We start from the raw sequence: 20000 nt of genomic DNA on the forward strand, positions 1-20000 counted from the left end.
CTCCTTGTCCATCAGGGTGCTACATGGAGGCATATTTGAATTGTTGCCATGGAAACTCTCTCTGTCTCTCCCTCTCTGACTCTCTCTCTCTCTCCCTCTCCCTATCTCTCTATCTCCCTCTTTCTTCATCCTTGCCCTGCCTCTGTCTCTGTCATTGTCACTATCTCACTCTTTTCTCCCATACTTTCCTCTCCGACTTCTCTCACTGGCCATCTTCTCTAACCTTCCTTCTCATTGTGTGCTTCATCACTCTTTCTTCTTCTCCCTTCATCTTCAGCTCTTCTTTTATCATCCTAATCATCCCTCCATCTTCTCAGCACCCATCCTCCTCCCCCTCGCTGGATATCTTCTTGTTGCTGCTGTTCTTCTTCCTCCAACCAGCTCCATCTGTGTTGTCTATACCTCCATTTATTTTCCCTCCCATCCTCTTCCTCCTCCTCCTCTCTCTACGTCCCTCCTCCTCCTCTCTCTACATTCCTCCTCTTCCTCCTCCTCTCTCTACGTTCCTCCCACTCTCTTCCACTCTCTTCCTCCTCCTCTCTCTACGTTCCTCACACTCTCTTCCTCCTCCTCTCTCTACGTTCCTCCCACTCTCTTCCTCCTCCTCTCTCTACATTCCTCACACTATCTTCTTCCTCCTCCTCTCTTTATGTTCCTCCCACTCTCTTCCACTCTCTTCCTCCTCCTCTCTCTACGTTCCTCACACTCTCTTCCTCCTCCTCTATCTACGTTCCTCTCACTCTCTTCCTCCTCTTCTATCTACGTTCCTCCCACTCTCTTCCTCCTCTTCTCTCTACGTTCCTCCCACTATCTTCTTCCTCCTCTTCTCTCTACGTTCCTCCCACTATCTTCTTCCTCCTCCTCTCTCTACGCTCCTCCCACTATCTTCTTCCTCCTCCTCTCTCTATGTTCCTCCCACTCTCTTCTTCCTCCTCCTCTCTCTACGTTCCTCCCACTCTCTCCTTCCTCCTCCTCTCTCTGCTTTCCTCCCACTCTCTTATTCCTCCTCCTCACCTCTCTCTATGTTCCTCCCACTCTCTTCCTCCTCCTCCTCACCTCTCTCTACGTTTCTCCCACTCTCTTCCTGCTCCTCCCCTCTCTGCTTTCCTCCCACTCTCTTCCTCCTCCTCCTCTCTCTGCTTTCTTCCCACTCTCTTCCTCCTCTTCCTCACCTCTCTCTACGTTCCTTCCACTCTCTTCCTCCTCCTCTCCTCTCTCTGCTTTCACTCCACTCTACTCCTTCTCTCCTCTCTCTGCTTTCATCCCACTCTACTCCCCCTCTCCTCTCTCTGCTTTCATCCCACTCTCGTCCTCCTCCTCTTCTCTCTCTGTTTTCATCCCACTCTACTCCCCCTCTCCTCTCTCTGCTTTCATCCCACTCTCGTCCTCCTCCTCTTCTCTCTCTGTTTTCATCCCACTCTACTCCCCCTCTCCTCTCTCTGCTTTCATCCCACTCTACTCCTCCACTCTCCTCTCTCTGTTTTCATCCCACTCTACTCCTCCACTCTCCTCTCTCTGCTTTCATCCCACTCTACTCCTCCACTCTCCTCTCTCTGCTTTCATTGCACTCTACTCCTCCTCTCCTCTCTCTGCTTTCATCCCACTCTACTCCTCCTCTCCTCTCTCTGCTTTCATCCCACTCTCCTCCTCCTCTCCTCTCTCTGCTTTCATCCCATTCTCCTCCTCCTCCTCCTCCTCTCCCCTCTCTGTTTTCATCCCACTCTAATCCTCCTCTCCTCTCTCTGTTTTCAACCCACTCTTCTCCTCCTCCTCCTCTCCTCTCTCTGCTTTCATCCCACTCTCCTCCTCCTCTCCTCTCTCTGCTTTCATCCCATTCTCCTCCTCCTCCTCCTCTCCCCTCTCTGTTTTCATCCCACTCTAATCCTCCTCTCCTCTCTCTGTTTTCAACCCACTCTCCTCCTCCTCCTCCTCTCCTCTCTCTGCTTTCATCCCACTCTCCTCCTCCTCTCCCCTCTCTGCTTTCATCCCACTCTACTCCCCCTCATCCTCTCTCTGCTTTCATCCCACTCTACTCCTCCTCATCCTCTCTCTGCTTTCATCCCACTCTCCTCCTCCTCCTCTCCCCTCTCTGCTTTCATCCCACTCTCCTCCTCCTCCCCTCTCTCTGTTTCATCCCACTCTCCTCCTCCTCCTCCTCTCTCTGCTTTCATCCCACTCTACTCCTCCTCCTCCCCTCTCTGCTTTCATCCCACTCTCCACTTCCTCCCCTTCTCCTCTCCCTGCTTTCGTCCCACTCTCCTCCTCCCTTCTCCTTTCTCTGCTTTCATCCCACTCTCCTCCTCCCTTCTCGTTTCTCTGCTTTCATCCCACGCTCTTCCTCCTCCTCCTCTCCTATCTCTGCTTTACTCCCACTCTCTTCCTCCTCCTCCCCCTCTCCTCTCCTCCCAGCAGTGTCCAACCTCACTGAGGATTGAGCCCGTTTACAATTAGCATGTGTACCTGCAATTAGGCCTGACAAACCTCCACTAATTATGCTTTTAGATGGGACATTTGTAGTAACAGACTACATTAGCTACCCCCTTTTTCTCTGCTACTTCTCCCTCCACCCCTCTGCTTTGCTCTTCCTCTGGCCCCTTTGATATCTCTTTGCCTATTTCTCTCCCCATTTCTCTGTTTTCTCTCTCCTCCCTTTCTCCCCGGTTTTTCTCGTCTCTCTCGCTCTCCATGTTCATTCCTCCTTTCTCTGCTTTCAACTCCCTTACTTCTCCCTAGTTGTTTTCTCCCTGTTTTCACTCTCATCTCCCTCTTCTGTGCCCCCCTTTGCATGTCCCTCTCTCTGTCTCTCTATCTCTTTGTCTCCCAGTCCCTAACTCTCTCTGTCTCTCCTCTCTATCTCTTTGTCTCCCAGTCCCTATCTCTCTCTGTCTCTCTATCTCTATCTCTTTGTCTCCCAGTCCCTATCTCTCTCTGTCTCTCTATCTCTTTGTCTCCCAGTCCCTAACTCTCTCTGTCTCTCTATCTCTTTGTCTCCCAATCCCTATCTCTCTTTCTTTCTCTTTGTGTTTCTCTCCTCCTCTCTCCATCTGCCTCATAAAAAGCATTAAAGTATAGCTACATTAAGGATACCCATTTCTATCTCTATATGAACTAAAATGCTCTGTCGTTGTCATTTGACTTCTTCCCACACGCACACACACACACACACACACACACACACACACACACACACACACACACACACACACACACACACACACACACACACACACACACACACACACACACACACACACACACACACACACACACACACACACACACACACACACACACACACACACACAGAGTCAGAAACCAAATGTTTCACATCAAGCTGTGACTAATTGTGTTTCTCCCTGACTGTCCCCTCCCTCTCTTTCTATTCTCTCTCTCCCTATTTCTCTCTGCATTGCTGTTAATAAAAGGAGCAGGAAATAATAGGTCTGCAATTGACTTCAAAGAGGCTAAAGGGGGATGGGATAGGGAGGGAGGGAGGGAGGGAGGGAGGGAGGGAGGGAGGGAGGGAGGGAGGGAGGGAGGGAGGGAGGGAGGGAGGGAGGGAGGGAGGAATAAGACTGGTGGGAAGAGGGGTTAATGGCAATGAGAGGCAGATACTGCTCAAAGGAACAAAAAAAAGAAAGATATAGAGATAGATAGATAGATAGAAAGAGGGAGAGAGTGGAAGAGAAAGAGAGCAGGAGAGAAAGAGAGAGAGTGATAGACTGAGAGAGACAGAAGGAGAGATGGAGAGAGCTAGAGAGCACAGGGGAGAGAATAAGCATCAGTCTCAGTCTGTGAGTGTCTGATGGTCACTTAACCTGGCAGCCAGTCCATGAAGCTCAGAACCCGTCAATCTGTCAAAACACACCCGGCGCTGTCGGTCTCCTCACCACACGCAAGCACGCACGTACGCACGCACACACACACACACACACACACACACACACACACACACACACACACACACACACACACACACACACACACACACACACACACACACACACACTCACACTCCAAACTGTCTTTGATGTCTGCCACAAGGTCCCTCTAAGGAAATCACTAGAATAGAGTGGTGGATTAAGCATTGTTGAGCGTCACTAGACATTTTATCTAAATTTATACCATTTCACCATGTGAACAATACTCTATGTGCGTCATTTGATCCTGTTTTCTTTGTGTGCGGTTGTAGCAGTCATGCTACTATTATGATACAGTACCTCTTTTCAGTCCCATCTCCTGTTGGTATTATCATATTTACTGTACATGATATTAATCCTCTCTCTCTCTCTCTCTCCCTACCTCCCTCCCTCCAGGTACTGCATTTACACTCCTCCACGATGCTTGTCAGCCTCCTCTCCCCCTCCTCACTCCAGGACAGGCGTGTCACCTCCTCCTTCCCCCCTCCGCCTCCCGAACACAGCTCTTCCCCTCATCAGCAACCTCGCCTGGCCCTTCCCTCCCTCTCCCTCCCTCTCTCCCTCTCTCTCATCCTCCTCTCCCTATTCCTTCTGCCCATCTGCGAGTCTGCGCGGTCGCCTGGGAGGGGCGGAGCTGGACAGGGCGGAGGAGCACCAGGAGGTGCACCCGGGACGGGAGGAGCAGGAGGCGAGAAAGGAGGCCAGAGGGGCACAAACCTCATCCCCCCTCACTACTCCCCTTACTACCCCCCAGTATCCCCCGCCCGGCCCCCTGCGCCCCCCTTACCTCCCAAAGTGGCCTCCTCTCTTAGCATCGCCGTCATCCTGGTGGGCAACTCTAGCGAGGTGTCGTCCACCTACGTGGAGAAAGAGGAGTTCCTCCATGTTCCCCACCCTACCAAAGTCCAACTGGAGACCATGAACGACACGGACCCCAAGAGTATCATCAACCGCATCTGCACCCTGATGACCAACACCTGGCTGCAGGGGGTGGTGTTCGGGGACGACACGGACCAGGAGGCCATCGCCCAGATCCTGGACTTCATCTCTGCCCAGACACACATCCCCATCCTGGGCATCCGAGGAGGCTCCTCCATGGTCATGGCTGCCAAGGTATGGAACACCACCTTTAATGCACATCTATTTCCACTGTGGTACACACAACCTCAGACACCTATCTATTGAATAGTGTGATGCCGTTCATATAATAGTTACAGCTGGTTGGATACACATGTATACAGTGTAATGACAAAATGCACTGTTGGCTTGTAAGTCAGCATTTCTCTTTGTATTTGGAGCATATGACAAATCACCTTTGATTTGATATGACGACACCACCACTAGTACACTGCAGGACAGTAGGTAGGAATAACTCTGTGAAGCTCACTAAATGCTCAGGGTCCTGACACTAGTTGTTATAGTTCTCTATACATTGGGTACATGCATACATTCTCTATCCAAGTGCTGGTGTTGAGCCCTGGTTTTTAGTCACACCAACTACTCGACTGAAAGCTAGCTCCTGGTCCAAGGGTGATAGTTGACTTTTGTATATCTCAAACAAGGTTTCTCATCAACTAGTTGACTATTGTATGTCTCAAACAAGGTTTCTCATCAACTAGTTGACTTTTCTATATCTCAAACAAGGTTTCTCATCAACTAGTTGACTATTGTATATCTCAAACAAGGTTTCTCATCACCTAGCAACAGGCATACTGTACTATATCTATGCATGTTCCTGTATGAGGGGCGACCAACCTCCTGAAGCGCATTAAGGCACAGCTGGGCAAGACCACAGAAATAGAAGGACACAGAATGTTTCTATCGAATGGCAGCTCTACAGACGCAGAGAAGAAGACAAGTAGGCGGCCAACGCGTTGCAAAAACGTTAGAGAGACGATTTACAAGTGATAAACACATGTCAGTAGGAGCCCATCTGCCTACACATCACAATACATCAGGATGCATAACTGCAACATGTTTCAACTCAATAAGTCTTCCTCAAGCTGCGTTGTTCAGCTATACAACCGATCAAGGCAGTGTTACTTTCAATATTCAATAGGTACAGTAGATCCATTAAATTCACGCAGAGCAGGGAAACATGACCGTTTTAGCCACTCTATTCTGAGCGGCACTGGGTCCGACTGTGAACGCTACAGCATCTTATTCCAGGCCCGTCTCTCAATGATTGATTCAGCTGTTAATTGGCTTCCTACAGCATATGAATCTGATGTCACGTCCATGGCTGCTTCTCAAATGGAACCATTCCCTAGATAGTGCCCTCTGGGCCCTGGTCAGAGGTAGTGGACGACATAGGGAATAGGGTGACAGCGAGGCTACTCAACCTTGAAAAGACTCGCTGTTTGAGACAATGAGACGTTTGGCAAGTCAAATAAGAGCTTTGTCAGATGTGACTTAAAGGAAAACTCCACCTAAAACTATATTTTGGCATTTGTTTTATTAGTCCATTGTTGATTTAGTCCCAAAATGTTTTGCATGTCAGCAGTCAAGTTTTCAAGATATATAACTTTCTAAATAGATAAATACAGCTGGTAGGATGCATTTTTGTCACGTGTGCTCCCTCTCTAGGTCACCAGGCTGCTCGTTATGGCGCACACCTGTCCCCATCGTTACATGCACTTCCGCGTCATCAGACTCACCTGGACTCCATCACCTCCTTGATTACCTTCCCTGTATATGTCACTCCCTTTGGTTCCTTCCCCAGGCATTATTATTTCTGTTCCTGTGGCATGTCTGGGCATTGTTCGTGTTTCTTATTTTGTATTATGTTGTGTTTATTTATTAAAACACTCACTCCCTGGACTTGCTTCCCAACTCTCAGCACACATCGTTACAGAATGACTGCCTCAACTGGCTCAACGGGTTTCCATGCCTCAGCGGGATCGATAGGCTCCCATGCCTCAGCTGGCTCTATAGGCTCTCATGCCTCAGCGGGTGAACAGGTTCCTGTTCCTCGACCCAGGCAACCAGAGAGGTCTCAGTTGGCTCATCAGGCTCTCACGCCTCAGCCGGTTCGTTAGGTTTCTGCGCCTCAGTGGAGGCGACTGGTCCGCTCTGGATCCCCGGGATCGTCCCTTTGGTTGGCGTCCTGCAGCTGGAGCCGAACGCGCCGGGGAGGGGGTACTGTCACGTGTGCTCTCTCTCCGGCCTCTAGGTCACCAGCCTGCTCATTATGGTGCACACCTGTCACCACTGTTACGCGCACCTGTGCGTCATCACACTCACCTGGACTCCATCACCTCCTTGATTACCTGTCCTATATATGTCACTCCCTTTGGTTTCTTCCCCAGGCGTTCCCCATTGTTTCTCTTACTGTTTCATGTCTGTGCGTTGTTTCTTGTTTTGCATTATGTTCTGTTTATTTATTAAAATACTCACTCCCTGAACTTACTTCGCAACTATAGCACACATCGTTACATTTTTGAATCATATGATGCTGCGTTTTGCATAATATGAAGCTAAATGCATCATACCAGCTGTAATTATGTATTTTGATGATGTGGTGAAACCTACTTTTGAATTGTGACGTACCCAGTAGTAACAGACCAATGAACCATATAAATACTTTAGTGAATGTGATTTATCTATCCGGGCTTAGAAATTATTGATGAGATTAGGCCACTGAACATAATGGGAAGTCTTGTAGAAGTCTCTGAGTTTTAGGGGGTGATTTGTCTTTCTTTGAGGATATTTTGACTTGCTTTTGGAGAGTCTGCATCAGTTCTCATCTACTTCGTTTACTTCAGCATCAAAATGGCGCCACCGAGGCAGTGGCTTTTCTGTCTGGGTTGTGTGAGTTAGTTGGACAGTGTCATGACCGTCCACGAAAATCCAAATAGGTCAGATCAGGTTTGCAATGAATGACTTCAATCAGACCCCTTCCCACCCTGGTGTTAACAAGGTCTGCGCTCTCAAGATTCACCAAATTAATGCTCTGTTTCAACAGACTTTTCCCCGCTGAAACTCTAACACGTTCCCAAACTAATACTGGAACAATCTAACATAGAGCCAGCCTGCTGGAACTGCCCCTTTTGAGCAAGCTGTATAAATGATGGGTTAAGAATGAAACAGGAGACAAAGGGCTATGAGACAGAAGTTTCATCTGAGACACATGAAAAGTGAGATGTATATGGAGGGTGCGGGACAACAAAAGATGAACAGCAGAGGGGCTAAGGAGCAGGTCCCGAGTGGAAAGCCATACCCTCTGACCGAGCCGACAGCAGGGATCAGGGTCCGGTGGCAATCCGCCTGTCGCCGATACTTGGATGTGGTCTTCAGAAGAGAGGCTCAGGTACCGCGACAGAGGCCAATGAATGTCTGGGCAGAGGGTATTCTGACTTCTTCCGGGGGCTGATATCTCAGTGGCCGAGCAGGGAAGGGTGTTACAGGTGTATTACACCCACATGAGTTGCTGGCTCCAGGTGGTGGGATTGGCAGGGATGAGGCAATGAAGAGCCGCCTCAAGGTCCTGATTGGCTCGCTCCGACTGGCCATTAGATTTGGGGTGAAAAGGACAGGCTGGCCGACGACTCAATGAGGGTGCAGAATGCATTCCAGAACCGGGACGAGAACTGAGGACCACGATCGGAGACCATGTTGACAGGAAGTCCATGGATCCGGAAGACGTGCTGTACCATGAGCTGAGCCGTCTCCTTGACTGAGGGAAACTTGGGAAGGGGAATAAAATGGGCGGCTTTAGAAAACCTATCCACCCCTGTCAGGATCGTGGTGTTGCCATCTGACGGAGGAAGACCACTAACAAAGTCCAGGGATATATGGGAGCAGGGGCAGTGAGGAACAGGGAGTGGTTGAAGAAGGCCAGCTGGAGCTTACTGCGGAGTCTTATTTTGTGCTCAGACAGTGCAGGCGGCAACAAATGCGAAGACATCAGGAACCATGGAAGGCCACCAAAAGCGTAGTCGGATGAAAGCCAGGGTCCGACGGGAGCCTGGGTGGCAGGTCAGTCTCAAGTAATGTGCCCACTCCAGGACTGGGGAACAGCAGAGTCTGGGACAAACATCCAGTTAGCCGGACCCCCCTGGGAATGCTACGCCTTATGGACAAGGCTCTCTATACGTCAGATGACTGCAGGCGTTAGACAGGAGATAGGGAGTATGGACTCGGGGTCAGACGGAGTAGCAGCGGAGCTATACAAATGTGAGAGTGCATCCGACAATCTGATGTAATATTTTGCGCCCTCCAACCAATACCTCCACTCTTCCAACACCATCTTGAAGGCGAGGAGTTCTCGATTTTCCACATCATAGTTCCTATCAGCAGGGGTAAGACGATGGGAGACAAAAGCGCAGGGGTGCAGAATTTGGTCTTGGTCAGAACGCGAGGGCAGGACGGCCCCCACCCCGACATCCGAGGCGTCGAACTCCACCACAAACTGACAGGACGGGTCCAGATGGATTAAGATGGGGGCTGTGGTGAATCGATGTTTGAGGTCTGAGAAAGCCCGGTCAGCTGCTGGAGACCACATTAATGGAACCTTCGGAGAGGTGAGTGTTGAGAGGACGGAAGCCAGGGTGCTGTAACCACAGATGAAGCGGCGGTAGAAGTTTGCAAACCCCAGGAAACGTTGCTGATGCACTCTGGATGTGGTTGAGGCCAATCCACTGCTCTTACCTTGTCTGCGTCCATCTGTATATGTCCTGCAGCGCTGACATATCCTAGGAAGGAAATGGTGGAGCAATGGAATTCACACTTCTCTGCTCTAACGAAAAGCTGGTTCTCCAGGAGACGCTGAAGGACCTGCCGGATGTGGAGGACATGTTCTTGAGCTGAATGGGAAAAGACAAGGATGTCGTAGACAGACACGAACCGGTTCTGCATGTTCCGGAGCACATCGTTGACCAGGGCCTGGAACACAGGGTGAGCGTTGGTTTGTCCGAATGGCATAACCGAGTACTCATAGTGCCCGCTAGCCATGTTAATTGCAGTCTTCCACTCATTTCCTTCCTGTATGCAAACCATATAGTAGGCGTTCTGAAGGTCCAACTTAGAGAAGATGGTCGCTCCCTGAAGAGGTTTGAAAGCCGAGGAGATGAGTGAGGGTAACGGTTTTTAACCACAATGTCATTTATGCCCCGGTCGTCGATACACGGGCTGCGGGTGAGGCAGATGGACAAATACCCCCTGCAGTGAGAGAGTCCTCAATGTACTCCTCCATAGCCTTGGTCTCCGGACTCGACAGGGAGTAAAGCCATCCCCGAGGTAGTGTAGTGCCTGGGAGAAGGTCAATGGCACGGTCATAGGGTCAATGTGGGGGAGAGACGTAGCGCGGTCCTTGTTGAAGACCTCCCGGACCAGGTACTCCAGGTACTCTGCAGGAATGGCTGAGAGATCCAAGGCTTCTCCCAAGCCTGCAGGAAGACGTCCCGAGGCAGACTTTGCCAACTTAAGATACTGTGCATGGCAGAACCGGCTCCAAACAATGATAGACCCAGTAGCACAGTCGATCAGGGGATTGTGCTTCTGGAGCCACGAATACCCCAAAACCACGTCAACAGATTCTATGAGCAGGAACTGCATACATTTCCTGATACTCGTAGGTTGATAAGAACCGTATTGCGGGTGACTCTGCCAATAGAGCGCCCATCCAGCGCTCTAAAGTACATGGGAATTGAGAGGAGTTGATTGGATATTCCCAGCTCTGACACCAAGGGAGTGTCGATAAAGCTCTCGTCGGCCACAGTGCTAATGAGCACCTGGAGAGATTTGGCCTGGTCACCCCATAACAGGGTGGTATGGAAATGCGTACCAGTAATGGGAGATTGAAAAATCCCTGTATGGCTCACCAGAGAACTCGTACTTACTGATGAGCCGGGTCTTTTTAATGGACAGGTGGAAATATTGTGTTCTGTAGTCTCGCAATACATACAGCTCCTGGTGCTCAACCTGCATAAACTTTCATCTGGAGACAATCTAGCCTTTCCCAGTAGCTTGGGCTCTGGTCAAGGAGATGAGGGAGTCTAGGTCCATGGGCAGCTCCCGGGCAGCAAGCTTGTCATTAATCACTGATAATCTTTGAAGGAACTCGTCTAGCAGGGCTCCCGGGTTTGAGGGAATCTCACCCGCCAACTTGCAAAAATCCACTGCGTAGTTTGCCACACTACGGGAGTCTTGCCGTAGTTGGAGCAGCTTACGAGCAGCCTCTCTCCCGGACATCGGAGAATTGAACAATTCACCTACCTCCGCCACAAACTCCTCCAGACTGAGGCAAATGGTGGACTGTTACTACCACACCGACTTAGCCCAGGCGTGTGCCCTCCCGGACATCAGCGTTATCAAATATACTGTCTTTGAGCGGTCCGAGGGGAACGAAGAAGGCTGCGCGTTGAAGATGAGGGAGCACTGGGATAGAAACGCACGGCAGGTTCCAGAATCTCCAGTGTAGTGCCTCTGGAGGAGGTAAGCGAGGTTCTTGGGACACCGGGGTAGGCTGGGAAGAAATGCCGCTGGTGGCGGGGTTGCTGAGAGTCTGGGGAATTACTGTAGTGACTTGCTGCCTAGTTGGGAATCTGCAGTGCTCCAGCAATGTGTCGAACACATGGTCATGGTGTTCTGCCATGGTATGGAGTCTCTCCATAAGGCATTGCAACTCCCCATGTCTTCTAATGGTGGCTCCTTGGAAGTAGAGAGCCTTGCGGAGCTGGTCCGAGCCTGCTGGGTCAGTCATGGCCAGTTCGTACTATCACGGCTCAGGCTAAGACCCAGATGCAGACACAGGAGGCGGATAGTACGAGTCTCAGAGTTTATTATAGTACATGCGGCGGGCAAAACGGAAGTCAAGGCAGGCAAAGAGTCAGAATCCAAGTCAGAAACAGGTAGGTACAGGACGGCGGGCAGGATCAGGGTCAAGACAGGCAGAAAAGTCAGAACTCAGAAGACTAGGAAAAACAAAACTAGAGCGCAGGGAACACACTGGTAGGACTTGGCGGGACAAGACAAACTGGCAACAGACAAACAGAAAAGGCAGGTATAAATACACAAGGGATAATGGGGGGAAATAGGAGACACCTGGTGGGGGGTGGAGACAAGCACAAAGACACGTGAAACAGATAAGAATGTGACACTGTCCCTCTCTCTCTCCCTCTCCATCTCTTCTTTAACAAGCATCAATGTTGTTGACGTTCTGCTAGGGATCTGTTTTCAGCGTATTATGTCTCCAGTCAATAACCAGTGCAAAGCGTGTATGTTTATTCTGTGTTCCCATTTAATTAGCTAGTAAATAAATAATTAAACCAATCTGTGAAGTATTGAATCATAAGTCAGGCCCAGGTTTTTGCAGATGCAAGGAGGTTACGACTGTTCACAATGTTGATATAATACAAGGTTATGATTAATAAGTTGACTGTTTATACAAATGTGATTGGTAAAGACCTTTTAGAGTTTAATTCGGGAGATGATAACTCTTTAAAGAACCGCTCTCGTGGTGCCCCAGATCCTAATGAGTTGGAAAAGAGATATTATCTCAATGAGAAAAAACCTGTATAAATAAAGGTACAATAAAATAAAAATTAAAAAATGAGTTCATTGTTACATGATGGATTTAGTCAGGTAACAATTAAAAACAGTTTTGAAGACTTCAAACGTCCTTAGAATATATCGATGTCTTCTATGTACCTGTTTGGTACTGTGACCAAAATCAGAGGGAGATTAAAATACATCTGTGTCTCTGTGAACCCCCTGAACTCGGTTTAATGGATCACATGAAAACAACTAGAATCCAACAGGATTGAATTCAAACAACCACTGACTGTGAGATGGTCTTTTACAAAGGTCTGAGGCTGTTAGCAAAGGTCAGCTTGGGGTTTGCAAACAGACATTAATCTGAGAAACAAGCCTCTCAGAGGAAAGGGAGAGAAACTGAGAGAGAAAAAAAAAAAGGTAATTCACTGAAAATGGTTCTCTGAAAAAGAGAGAAAGGCAAGACCACAGCAATAGGCACACTTCAAAAAGAACCACAGAAAATATAGTAAATAGAGGCCGAGAGGAATAGAGAGTCAGAAATAGAAAGATGGCGAGAGAGAATGTGTAACACACAGAGAGATAGGGTTATGAAATTATCCAGAATATGTGTGTGGGTGTAAGGGAGGAAGAGGATTCTACTCAACATATAATTACCCTATTTAAAAACTGACAGATAGACAGAGGGCACCAACACTGAGACTGACAGGAACTGACAGGGACTGACAGGGACGATGAGACACATGCCCAGGACAACAATACAAGTCAGGAGGGGAAAAATACATGTTAAAGGCCTATTAGAGAGTGGGAAAGAAAGAAAGAGAGAGAGAGAGAGAGAGAGAGAGAGAGAGAGAGAGAGAGAGAGAGAGAGAGAGAGAGAGAGAGAGAGAGAGAGAGAGAGAGAGAGAGAGAGAGAGAGAGAGAGAGAGAGAGAGAGAGAGAGAGAGAGAGAGAGAGAGAGAGAGAGAGAGAGAGAGAGAGAGAGATGAAGACTGTTTTCTCTCTTTTCTTAGTAATTACTTCTCACTTGCCCCCCCCCCCCCCACACACACACAGTGAACACAGAACTGTAGGCTGAATGAGGCTGATACGGTTGGCATGGAAACCCCATGCTTATACATTTCTATATATATATAAGGACAACTACAGAGGGAGGTAGGCATGTTTATTTTCTGAGCCCCTGAAAAAAGGGAAGGGATAGAATAGACGGATGAAGCCAAAATGCTCTGGTCATGGGGGTAGGTAGTGTGAGGTTGTGTACAGGCTAAACCTGGAACAGAGGGATGGGGGGATGGAACTGACTGGAGAGATGGAGGGAGGGATGGAGAAAGAGAGATGGAGGGATGGGGGATTGATGGAGAATAGATGAGAAGTTATTGTGATAGATGTTTTGGAAATAAGGGATTTGGTGCACATTACTGCACCAGATGTGTAAATATGAAAAGGAGGAGGCTGGAAAGGGAAAGAAAGATGGAGGAAGCAAAGAGAGAGAGTTCTCAGATGGCGAGAGAGATGTGTGTGGGTGAGATGGAACATGAAGCCTACAGAGTCATGTGGGGGAGTTGTATGAACCGTGATCCTGTATGTGTGTGCGTGTGGGCGTGTGTGCGTTTGTCCCTACATGCTGTGTGTGAGTGCAAGCGCAACATGAAAACAACCCCAGCATCAATACCTCAGTTCCCTTCAGGTTGTTGGGTCAATCATCTATCAAGGCCCCACCATAACCAGTCATCTATTCTAACTCTTCCTTCTAAGCCTCCCCTAACCTCTCACTCTGGGTCATAACCTCCCACCAATAGGTCATATGAGGCCTCACCAATACCAGTAATCTATTTTAACACAATTCCCAGTCATCTATTCTAACACCATTACCAGTAATCTATTCTAACACCATTCCCAGTCATCTATTCTAACTCTCCTGTCTAAATGTGGACAATGTGGACAGGAGACTACAAATACCTAGGTGTCTGGCTAGACTGTAAACTCTCCTTCCAGACTCATATTAAACATCTCCAATCCAAAATCATATCTAGAATCGGCTTTCTATTTCGCAGTAAAGCCTCCTTCACTCACGCCGCCAAACTTACCTTAGTAAGACTGACTATCCTACCGATCCTCGACTTCGGCGATGTCATCTACAAAATAGCTTCCAATACTCTACTCAGCAAATTGGATGTAGTCTATCACAGTGCCATCCGTTTTGTTACCAAAGCGCCTTATACCACCCACTACTGCGACCTGTAGTCGGCTGGCCCTCGCTACATATTCGTCGCCAGACCCACTGGCTCCAGGTCATCTTTAAGTCTATGCTAGGTAAAGCTCTGCCTTATCTCAGCTCACTGGTCATGATAACAACACCCACCCGTAGCACACGCTCCAGCAGGTATATCTCACTGGTCATCCCCAAAGCCAACACCCCCTTTGGCCGCCTTTCCTTCCAGTTCTCTGCTGCCAGTGACTGGAACAAATTGCAAAAATCGCTGAAGCTGGAGACTTACATTTCCCTCACTAACTTTAAGCATCAGCTATCTGAGCAGCTAACCGATCGCTGTAGCTGTACATAGTCCATCTGTAAATTGCCCACCCAATCTACCTACCTCATCCCCCATATTGTTTTTTATTTACTTTGCTTCTCTTTTGCACACCCTTTTCACTACTTACACACCATCATCTGCTCATCTGTCACTCCAGTGTTAATCTGCTAAATTGTAATTACTTTGCTACTATGGCCTATTTATTGCCTTACCTCCTCACGCCGTTTGCACCCACTGTATATAGACTCTCTTTTTTCTATTGTGTTATTGACTGTATGTTTGTTTGTTCCATGTGTAACTCTGTGCTGTTGTCTCTGTTGCACTGCTTTGCTTTATCTTGGTCAGGTCACAGTTGTAAATGAGAACTTGTTCTCAACTGGCCTACCTGGTTAAATAAAGGTGAAATAAAACAAATGAAAATAAGCCTCCCCCTAACCTCTCACTCTGTGTCCCAATAGGTCATATGAGGCCTCACCACTACCAGTAATCTATTCTAACACCATTACCAGTCATCTATTCTAACACCATTCCCAGTCATCTATTCTAACTCTCCTGTCTAAGCCTCCCCTAACCTCTCACTCGGTGTCCCAATAGGTCATATGAGGCCTCACCACTACCAGTAATCTATTCTAACACCATTACCAGTCATCTATTCTAACACCATTACCAGTAATCTATTTTAACACCATTACCAGTAATCTATTCTAACACCATCCCCAGTCATCTATTCTAACTCTCCTGTCTAAGCCTCCCCTAACCTCTCACTCTGGGTCCCAATAGGTCATATGAGGCCTCACCACTACCAGTATTCTATTCTAACACCATTACCAGTAATCTATTCTAACACCATTACCAGTAATCTATTCTAACACCATTCCCAGTCATCTATTCTAACTCTCCTGTCTAAGCCTCCCCTAACCTCTCACTCTGGGTCCCAATAGGTCATATGAGGCCTCACCACTACCAGTAATCTATTCTAACACCATTACCAGTAATCTATTCTAACACCATTACCAGTAATCTATTCTAACACCATTACCAGTAATCTATTCTAACACCATTACCAGTAATCTATTCGAACACCATTTCCAGTAATATATTGTAACAACATTACCAGTAATCTATTCGAACACCATTTCCAGTAATCTATTCTAACTCTCCCTTCTAAACCTCCCCTAACCTCTCACTCTGGGTCCCGGTATAGGACAAACAGCTTGATTTTTAAGATGCAAAGTCTACGTCCCAAATGGCACCCTATTCTCATGCAGTGCACTATGTTTGACTACGGACCATAGGGCTCTGGTCAAAGGTAGTGCATCATATAGGGAACAAGCTGCCATTTGTTACGCTGCCAAACAGGTTTCCAGATACAGTATCCAGCCTCTGAACAATTGACTTCCAGCAAAAATTTCATCCCGATCCCGCGTCCTGCATGTCCATTTCAGCGCCAGACGCACTGTGAACGGAAACCATTGTGTTCGCCTCAATACGCAACGGAGAAAATAAGAGAATGTGATTGGTCCGTTATGCGCTTAGAATACCTTACCCTGCGCTGTATTTGTCCCTCTTTTCCTACTGAATGGCCTATTAGGGTGGATCAGTGAGCCAGTGACAGGTGCAGGTAGACCGATTATACACAAAACAATGCACACACCCACACGTCGCTCCTATTTCTGCCATTCATGTACACTGCTGCCAACACACACACATACACAAACACACACACAAACACACACACACCGTCTGTGCTATTCTGTCATTCATTTACACTGCTGCAATGTGTGTTCTATTGGACACAATACTGGACCGTATTCTCATTATCATACTCCACTGGCTAATGAGCTTTCTACTGTGTGGAGTTAAGCGGTGTGTGTATGTGTGTGTCGGTGTACATCCGGTGTGTGTGTGTGTGTGTGTTGGGGTTGAATGATAATGACCTTGCATTGTGTTTGGGGGATTAGACCGCAGTTTGCTTTCTGTGAAACAAGCTGCCCAGAGGAGTCTGCTCCCTGATATCATTTCTCACTTCTGGTACCCACTTCATACAACATTTATTCTAGCTCTCGTGTATTACAGATTTTGAAACACTCAGATGAAAGAAATATAAATATATTCTGAAGCATAGATTCATCTTTACCAAGACTTCATGAATGCCCTATCAAGCCTTTATAAGTTGTACTTTGTTTAAAGTGGTACCTTGACCTTTCTTTCAACACCAGAAGACGGTAAACACCCTATACACAGCCTAGTAGCCTATATGGTATATATGGCCTATACTTCCCCAAACCTCCTGTCAACCAAGTGAATGACTGATTGATTACTGGTGTTATGACCAGTGAGGGCTGTAAACTTCCTGTAAGAGTGTGGGGGCTAGTGAGCCTATAGTAGACCCAGTTGTCTTCCAGTTCATTGGATCCTCCACCACCACCAGTTGGCACCACTCGGTCATGGCTCTAAAGAATAGAGATTATGTAAAAAAAAATGGCATTTTAGCTAACCCTAACCGTTTCTCCAAATGTAACCTAATTCTCCCAACCTGCTACGTTAATTCTCCTAACCTGCTACAAAAATTCTGCTAATTTCTAAAATAACCTGTTGTCCCTTCTGGCCAAATCCCACACACTCTTACCAACCGTTTGCTAAGAAGCTTGGGAGATAGCTAATCTGTTGCCGTGGCGCCCCAGCCCCTGATTGCGACTGGCCCAAGGATCCACTTCCATTGTTCTGTTCAATTGTTCTGTTCCATTATTCTCTGTCCAATCCGTGGTTTTTAGGACCGTGTTTCCCATTATGCTGTTCAGTTTTACATGATGGGATAAGGTACTGTCTCTAATGCCCTGCAATCCCAAAAGATGGAGAGAATTAAAATCAAGCTGCCTGCACTAACTGTATGTGAAGCTGCCGCCACCCTCCTAGTTATTTTTTTCTCACTCAGCAATGACAACTCGCTCCCTCTCTTTCTGAGTCACTACGTTATTCGTCGATTCACTTCATCATTCTTGTCTCTCTTACTGTCCCTCTCTCCCTTTTCCCAGTGTCGCAATTGTCCTGATTTTAAAATATTGTGACTCAACATTTCATTGAAGTAGACAGAGAGGGAAAAGAAGAGACTTGACAGAGAAGCCCTGATCGAGTGTCCTATTTGATTTATCAGTTTCTCTCAACATGAACACAACCTGAAGAATACACAAGCAACACACTCTATTCATTCTCCTTCATCCGTCCAAATGAATCATCTTTCACAATACATCCTCTTGCTGTCATCTTCTGTCCCTGTATAGTTCTCTCATCCTCCTGCCGTAGTTCCATCTCCACACTCCATTACAGGTGTTGGATCTTCATTTGATCAGGAGTGAGTGAGTGAGTGAGTGAGTGAGTGAGTGAGTGAGTGAGTGAGTGAGTGAGTGAGTGAGTGAGTGAGTGAGTGAGTGAGTGAGTGAGTGAGTGAGTGAGTGAGTGAGAGAGAGAGAGAGAGAGAGAGAGAGAGAGAGAGAGAGAGAGAGAGAGAGCGAGAGAGAGAGACTGCCTCCCCAACTCACAGTCAGGGCTGGGGTCTCCACTAATACAAGGCCAGAGTCCCGTCCCTCCCTCCTGACTCCAATCATTGTCTACAGCCTCACTCTCTTGTTGTTCTCCAATCTGTCCTTCTCTTCAACTCTGTCAGCATTCACATTCCCCTATTTCCTTACGCTTTCGCCTCTGTTCTTTTCCCTGTTAAACCCCTTTCATATTCCCCTGCCTTCTCTCTGGCACCTTTCCTTTTTGATTTTAGATGTCTAATCATGTCCTTGATGGGGTCAGTGATATTGTGTGTGGACTTTCAACAGTTGACTAAAGGTTTTAGTGTGTCTTCCTGGCATGGGCCATTCAGATACATTCCCTCAATGTAACTATCTGGCCTTTCTCTGTTTAGTGAATGCCAGGCGTGATAATTAGCATGTGATGCAATTAACTGAGAAACGATGACAGATAATTCAAATCTAACGGCATTCTCTGTCTGCTTCTCGTGACAGCAGATCGTTTTTCTCTGACAACGGCCAGCTGTTTTGATTCACAACGTAATTCAAAGCATATAGTGTTTGGGATTAAATGCAAATCAGCTATGCCGCCTTTGATACATTTGCATGACAAGTGAGAACGTTTGTCATATTCTCTTCCTGAAACAGCAAATGATCACATGAAATGTTCGTCTGTTTTCGTTTTGTCACAGCTGTTATTCATCTCATCTGAATGTGCTATTTGTTAATCATAGCTGCCGATTAAACTCCTTAATATTAATGTTCAATACAGTGTTTAATACAGTGTTCAAGACAGTGTTAATGAGTATAAACCCCATCGTGTTAGGCCACAGTGTACAAGACCAGCATTGGCTAGTGCTAGTCGGCTGTACCTGCGACAAAACAACACTATTTCTCATCCTATAGCTTGTTCTCCATCTTCTTTTTTAAATAGTGAGCCGACATGTTTTCAGCACATTTATTTCCCTGACTGATCAAAACAAATGTTTTCACGCCTCTCTCTTCTCTCTCTGCCGCAGAGAGCAAAGTGTTTGGAACATCAAATCGCAATGAAATCGCAGTATTGAATCACACAACGTATCGAGATGTGAGAATCACAATACATATCGTGATAATATCGTATCGTGAGGTCCCCGGCAATTCCCAGCCCCTAGTTCTATGTAATGCAGATAAATGGGGTTGTTAGTGTACACTTGATGACTAGTAGTGTCCGTAACTGCCTACGTCGTAGTGTTAGTGTGCAGCATATAGTATCATTGGATTCTATGTAGTGTAGATAAATGGAGGTTAGTCAGTATTTTAGACACTTCCAGTAACTGAATAGGGTGTGAGCTCACAGAGGGAGGTGTAAGTCCTTACTGCTGGGTAGTGTGTGAGCTCACAGAGGGAGGTGTAAGTCCTTACTGCTGGGCAGTGTGTGAGCTCACAGAGGGAGGTGTAAGTCCTTACTGCTGGGCAGTGTGTGAGCTCACAGAGGGAGGTGTAAGTCCTTACTGCTGGGCAGTGTGTGAGCTCACAGAGGGAGGTGTAAGTCC

General features: G+C 47.4%; 1 protein-coding gene across 2 annotated transcripts in view; it reads left to right on the top strand.

The window, feature by feature from the left end:
* The window catches only part of LOC110495101 (glutamate receptor ionotropic, NMDA 2B), a 110745-nt gene that overhangs the window by 14046 nt on the left and 76699 nt on the right, over window positions 1-20000 (top strand). Inside the window, exon 2 of one of the 2 annotated variants that reach the window (XM_036949373.2) lies at window positions 4317-5033. In XM_036949373.2, the coding sequence (XP_036805268.2) occupies window positions 4317-5033 (717 nt within the window). Of the gene's footprint in view, window positions 1-4208; window positions 5034-20000 lie in introns of those variants that run through there. The other variant, XM_090204513.1, reaches the window with a different exon arrangement.

Source organism: Oncorhynchus mykiss, chromosome 17 (genome assembly GCF_057628025.1).
Source record: "Oncorhynchus mykiss isolate SJ-2025 chromosome 17, ASM5762802v1, whole genome shotgun sequence".
Lineage (NCBI taxonomy): Eukaryota > Metazoa > Chordata > Actinopteri > Salmoniformes > Salmonidae > Oncorhynchus > Oncorhynchus mykiss.